Raw genomic sequence first — 6958 nt, forward strand, 5'->3', positions numbered from 1 at the left:
CGTTTTTGAGCTATAGTGGTCGCTTAACTGGGGGATCACAGGAGCAAAGCATAGTGGTATCAGTAGTGGAACAGCTCGTTTTTTCGCAATAATTTTGCTTCCAGAGAGACCCAAATACTAGGTTGGCCAATATTTTCATCAAAAACGTCAAATATCAAGTTTTCTTCACTGTTTTGTTAAATTACAGTGTCGTTTTTCACAGAGATTTAGCAGCCAAAGAGACCCAGATACTAGGTTGAGCATTATTTTCATAAAAAAACTATTGAAAACTTAGTGTGGAGACATAAGTGAAAGTGAGTTTATTCTTAATAATGGAGGAGATCAAAGTGCTGCAACGTGAGTGAACCAATCTGCCCTTGCTTCAGCCTGCCCTGATTTTTCGTTGGTAAGGTGAGAAAACGATGGGAAGAAAAAAAAACGATGAAGGAAGAGGGAAGAAAAAAAATACAATGGGGGAAGAGGAATATAGAAAGTAAACCGCGAGCCTATTACCTGGTGCATCCAAAATAGTGAGGGAAGAAGGAAGAAGGAAGAAACAGAGCAATATTTTTGTCAATGAGGTTGTTTCAAGGGATATAGAGAACTTAATTTATTGTCCAAATCCATCTCCAAAATGGTGAATGGGATTGGTTTCCTAGGATTGTGACTAGTGAATGGATTAAACGATAAGGAGAAAGCATAGTCCTGTTGGGCCTGTTTTCCTAATTTGTCACGTTGCTTAGGAATTATAAATTGGATCGGGCATGATGAGGTATTGATATAAGAGAGGGAGATGAGACTGATGGGGTGGCTTCTCAGAGAGCAAAAAAGGCTAAAGCAAAAAGGGATAAGAGAGAAAGGAGAGGCCATCTCACGTGGCCTGAACTACTTTAGTATATATATATAGATTTGAAACAACTGATGAATCATGCATTCATCTCATGCCTTAGTCAATTGTTTTTGAAAGTGTTTGGGTTTTGGAATTAGTATTATGGAATATGGAATACGTATTTTAAGTAGCTTGAAGTTTCAAATTCACCACGTACATGGATATCCGGATTGGTTCTCTTTGATAGAAGTAAATGGGCCAAGGATATATGTAGATGTCTAGATATCCCATGAAAACTTAGGAAAAAAGTGCAGAGAATCCCATCCATATTGACATTAAGAATAATGTTTTCCTACTGAGTCAAACATAAAAGAATAATGCTTTCCTGGGCAATTCACATTATGAAAAATCAGTCATTCTCCTCTAAACTATCCTTTTTCAAGTTAGTGTAAGCTTTTTGGTCGTTCAACAAATCAACACCTAGGATTGCAGAAGCTCACGATAGTGCTGTGCTATCTTCACCAGCTGGAAAAGATATACCCAGAAACTTTCCAAAGTTTAATTTCTGAACAAGATAATTCATGTGCAGCCCAAGAAACACCATCCCTTCCAAATTCCAACCCCCGAGAGCTCCTAGCGAATTGAAGGAGTCCTAACTCCTACGCTCAACTAGGCTTTCCTCACGCACATCACAGCCCTCCATCCACTCTGTCCTCCCCATTAACTGGGCAGAGTTTCTTCTTCTGTAGGGTTGTCAATGGGTCCCCTGTCCCAAACCAATTGGTTTGGTTTTGGGCCTAAATTACAGAGCTTATTGCACGGGTATGATTTGGCTCTGGATCCTTAATATTTCTGAAAGACTGACGAACCGCCCAACGATTTTTTAGGATAAATTTTTTAAACTATCCTACTGTTTAATGCAATGACACGCGGTACTCTTACTGTTTGGTTAATGTCTCGCTGTATCCTTATAAAATGTCAAAATTGCTCTCCACATTTCATCCTCACTTCAACAGGGGTTGCTCTCCACATTTCATCCCCACTTCAGTAGGAGTACCGTGCCTCTCTCTACAATGGGACATTCTCAAGAACCTTCTTATTGGATGATGAATTGTAGTTAGTCAAAAACCACCGACATTTGTCTGAGAATTCAGTCCCCACAGTCAACGGCCTCGCACGGCTGAGGTTCATCGATCAGGTGGCGTGCGAAGTGAAGGAATGGAAAGACATTGATCAATAAATCATCGGATTCAGCTAGTTTTTCCAAGGAAGTCTTTGGGCGTTGGTCGGGGGCAGGATGGGGTCGGGGAAGGTGGCGTATGATAACTCGAGTAGAATGAGAAACTGAATGAGAAACTCTTCCTCTCTTCTTCTTATTCTTTTCTTTGCAGGAGTTGAAAAATATATATACTCATAATACAAACATCTCTTAATTATACATAGATTCTGGTTCTACCTCTCCTAGTTACATACGACTTAGGCTGAGATTTATCCCTAAATTCAAGGGATATCCCCTAGTTTTACAGCTCACGCCAATACTCCCCCTCACGTTGGTATGTACAGATCTTGGACGCCCAACTTGCCAAGTGAGTTGTAGAAGTTTTTACTGGATACAGCCTTTGTAAGTATATCTGCCAGCTGGTCTTCAGATTTGACAAAGGGAAATCGAATGGTTTTGTCTTCGATATTTTGCTTGATGAAATGTCGGTCCACCTCCACATGCTTTGTTCGATCATGTTGGACGGGATTCTGAGAGATGTCAATGGTAGCCTTGTTGTCGCAGAATAGGTCCATTGCAGAGGTTGGGAGAAAACCAATTTCAGTCATCAGTCTTCTTAGCCAGAGTAGCTCGCACAGCCCTTTAGCCATTCCTCGAAACTCAGCTTCAGCACTTGATAGGGCCACGACCTTCTGTTTCTTACTCCTCCATGTAACCAGATTTCCTCCGACGAATGTAAAGTACCCCGAGGTGGATTTTCTATCTGAGACATTTCCGACCCAGTCTGCATCTGTGTACCCTTCTATCTTCAGATGATCATTTTTTGAGAACATGAGTCCTTTTCCAGGTGAGGACTTCAAGTATCGAAAAATCCGCATTACAACATTCATGTGATCTTCGCTTGGGCAGTGCATGAACTGACTCACTACGTTGACGGCGTAGGCTATGTCTGGGCGAGTATGGGAAAGGTAAATGAGTTTACCCACCGGCCTTTGGTATCTCTCCTTATTGGTAGGTACTTGGTCTGGGTATTCTCCAAGTCTATGGTTCTGAACGATAGGTTTGTCTGCCGGTTTGCACTCCAACTGTCCTACTTCGGAGAGTAAGTCCAAGGTGTACTTCCGTTGGGATAGAAATATGCCTTGCTTTGATCTAACAACTTCAATCCCTAGAAAGTACTTTAGCCCACCTAAGTTCTTCATCTCGAACTCGGATGCCAATTGCTTCTGTAGTGTTGCTATTTCTCCCGAATCATTCCCTGTGATAATCATGTCATCCACGTATATTATTAGGGCTGTCACCTTTCCTCGTTGGTGCTTTAAGAATAGTGTATGATTTGAATTGCTTTGCTGGAAGCCATATTTTTTCATCGCAAGACTGAACCTCCCAAACCATGCCCGTGGAGATTGCTTTAGTCCATATAGTGCTCGTTGTAGCTTACACACAACTTGGTTCTTGGAGTTCGCTGTATAACCAGGTGGGATGTCCATGTATACCTCATCTTCAAGATCACCATGGAGGAAGGCGTTCTTCACATCGAACTGGTGTAGTGGCCAATCAAGATTTGCGGCAAGAGATAATAAGACTCTGATCGTATTCAGCTTGGCTACTGGGGAGAAAGTCTCTTGATAATCTACGCCCTGTGTCTGGGTATATCCTTTTGCGACCAACCTTGCTTTGTATCTCTCGACTGCCCCGTCTGCATTGTATTTGACGGAAAATACCCATTTACACCCTACTGGTCTTTTCCCTTCAGGCAAGGTGACTAGAGTCCATGTCTTGTTCTTCAGTAGTGCCTCCATCTCTTCTTGTATGGCTCGAGTCCATTTTGGGTTTGTCAAAGCTTCTTGGACACTGGTGGGAATATGATTAGAGGACAATTCTTGCACAAATGATTTTAGAGGTTTGGTGAGTCTCTTCATTGATACATAGTTGGCAGTTGGATACTTTGTCCTCCTATCCTCAACATCTGGAGAATATCTGTTTGGCGGTTTGCCACGATTATGCCTGAAAGGTAAGGTGTAGCCAGCCAAAGTATCGTTAGAGCTTGAAGGAGTGGTAGGGGAGGTTACCTCAGGGATGCTTTCACATGCTTCCGGGATATCCTCAGGAGGTGGGCTTTCTGGTACTGGCGAGGTTGGGGTCTCTACTTCTTCTACTGGTAGAGGCGATGCCGACGTTGAGGTTTTTGTAGATACTTCTGGTATAGTCTTTGTAGGTGCCTTACTGGTTGCTTCATGGACCACCATTTCTGTTGAAACACTCGTATTCGGCCAGTCGGGTAAAAATCAGTTCTGTTCTTCACTCTGACTCTCCCCCTGAAGAGAAGAATTGGTTGTAGATCGAGAGTAGAAGGTTTCAGATTCCAGAAAGGTGACATCCATGGTAACATAGGTACGGTGGGTGACTGGGTCATAACATCGGTACCCTTTCTGGTGTAGCGCATACCCCAAGAATATACATCGAGCTGCCCGTGGATCCAGTTTTGTACGTTGATTTGGATGTAGATGCATGAACGCCACACAGCCAAAAACTCGAGGTGGAATCGTCAAAACAGTGGGCAATGAGACATGAGATGAAAGAGCTTGTAATGGTGTTTTAAACTGTAAGACTCGTGAGGGCATTCGGTTAAGGAGGTGCACGGCGGTAGCAACAGCATCAGCCCAATGTCGGTTAGGTACATGTGCTCCAAGTAACAAGGTGCGGGTAGTTTCGAGTATGTGCTGGTTCTTCTTTTCTGCAATGCCATTCTGCTGTGGAGTTTGAGGGCATGAAGTCTCATGAAGTAATCCATGGACCCGAAAATAATCTTGGAACTGTTGATTCATGTATTCCCCGCCGTTATCAGACCGGAGTACCTGAATCTGTGATTTGAACTGAGTCTTCACCATTATATGGAAGGATTGAAAGACAGTCAGCACTTCATCTTTATGTTTCAGCAGATATAACCATGTCATGCGAGTGCAATCATCAACAAAGATTACAAACCATCGGAATCCAGAGACTGTAGTCATTGGGGATGGCCCCCACACGTCCGAGTGAATCAAAACAAATGGAACTTGACTTTTATTCATACTTAAGGGATAGATTGTTCTGACTCTTAGCTAGGATGCAAGTGTTACATTGAAAAACATGCGGCTGTATATCTGAAAATAACTCTGGAAATAAATGTCTCATATAACTGAATGTCCTAACCGGCGATGCCAAATCCAAATCTGTTGTTCCTTGGTGTTACCTTGATGATGTGTATGATACGCTTGACCCGTGCTAAGATCATCCATGTAGTAGAGCCCCCCTCGCCTAGTACCACGCCCAATTATCTCCTTGGTGAGAATATCCTGAAGAAGACAGAAAGTGGGATAAATGAGCACAACACAATTCAGATCAGAGGAGATTTGACTAATAGATAGTAATTTGTGGGAGAGCGAGGGAACAAGCAAGGTGTTTTTCAAGGATATAGCAGGTGACAAGGTCACAATGCCTGCTCTTGTGACTTGAGAGATTGCCCCATTGGCATTAGCAATTGTAGTCCGTCTTGGTGGTGAAGTCTTTGAAAAATTAGTAGCATCATAGGTCATGTGGTCAGTGGCTCCTGAGTCAAGTATCCATGCCTTGTTGTCAATGGTCTTGTTGGGAAGATTGTTACCTGAATCCGAGAGGTGAACTTCTCCCTGTGGTGCGAATGAGAGTTGAGATTCTGTTGTAACTGTTGCAGCCTTACCACTAGTTTCAGCCTTGTCTTGGCATTTCCGAGCTTGGAGTTCATGCCACCAGTCGGGATAGCCATGTAGCTTGAAGCAGTTCTCCCGGGTATGCTTTGAGTTGCCACAATGAGAGCATTTAGTGCCACCAGAAGATGCTCGAGATTTAGAGGACGTACCAGATTTTTCGCTGCTTACAGGCAGAGAGCTCGTTGAAGAGGGTGTAGGTTTCCCCGTCTTAACACCTTTAGAGGTCAAAACTGCTCCTGGAGTTTCAATATGGCTGCCGGTTATCATGACCCTCTGTCGGATAGCTTCTCTTCGAACATGTGCGTAAGCCTGTTCACTAGTGGGAAACGGATGCATTTGGAGTACATCTGCCCGAATCTTGTCTAGTCTATCATCAAGGCCATCCAGGAAGATATACACTCTCTCCTCTTGAAGGAGAGTATTGTACCGTTGAATATCTACCACACACTCCATCGGATTCGGACGACGAAAATCAATTTCTCTCCACAATCCTTGGAGATCATTATAGTACTTTTCAAGAGACCCTCCAGACTGGCGCAAGCGGGTCACACGGCCCCGGAGATCGTATACTTGCGAGGTATCACTACCATCAGAGTACGTGGTAGCCACAGAATCCCACACCATCTTTGCTATAGGGAATCGAATAAAGTTACCAATCAAGGATACGTCCATGGAGTTAATTAACCAACCTTTGATAATAGTGTTGTCGGTGCGCCACCTTCGAAAGGTTGGGTCAGTTTGTGGAGGCTGAGGAAGTTCTCCATTAATATATCCTAGTTTGTCTCTGCCAGATATATACATCTCAACAACTTGGGACCAAAGGGCATAGTTGGTGCCATCCAACTTGATACCATCTGAGCGGCAGAGGTTTCTGTAGTTGAGATCGGTCTATGCAGGAGTTCAGTCATTCTGGTGGTCAATTCAGTGAGAGTAGGATTAGGCCGTTGTTCTCCAAACGGATTTGAGGTTTCCGAATCAGACATGATTATCAATGGGTTGTAGCGGTGGTAGCACCGTCGACCACGATGGGGCGGCGAGATTGCAGCAGAGCACCTGTCGGTCTTGCAACGACAGTAATAGTAGCCAACCACCCAGGGTCTGCGGTGGGGTTGATAGTTCTGGATAGATCCACTGCCGGAGTTGCAGCGGTAATGGCAGCGGATAGAGCCACCGCCGGACTTGTAGCGGTAACAGCAGCGG

The 6958-nt window shown here is 43.9% G+C and overlaps 1 protein-coding gene across 1 annotated transcript; it reads right to left on the reverse strand.

Moving 5' to 3' along the window:
• Positions 1–5200: 5200 nt before the first annotated feature.
• On the reverse strand, positions 5201–6382 carry LOC148801201 (uncharacterized). The gene has a single exon (XM_088900337.1). The coding sequence runs from the start codon at positions 6380–6382 to the stop codon at positions 5201–5203; it is 1182 nt and encodes a 393-aa protein (XP_088756463.1).
• Between the last annotated feature and the right edge of the window lie 576 nt (positions 6383–6958).

Source organism: Nelumbo nucifera, chromosome 3 (assembly GCF_055504915.1).
Source record: "Nelumbo nucifera cultivar China Antique chromosome 3, China Antique-T2T, whole genome shotgun sequence".
Lineage (NCBI taxonomy): Eukaryota > Viridiplantae > Streptophyta > Magnoliopsida > Proteales > Nelumbonaceae > Nelumbo > Nelumbo nucifera.

What these genes read in the sequence shown, in the direction of transcription:
- LOC148801201 (XM_088900337.1), bottom strand. Translation starts at nt 6,382, where the DNA reads ATGGTGTGGGATTCTGTGGCTACCACGTACTCTGATGGTAGTGATACC.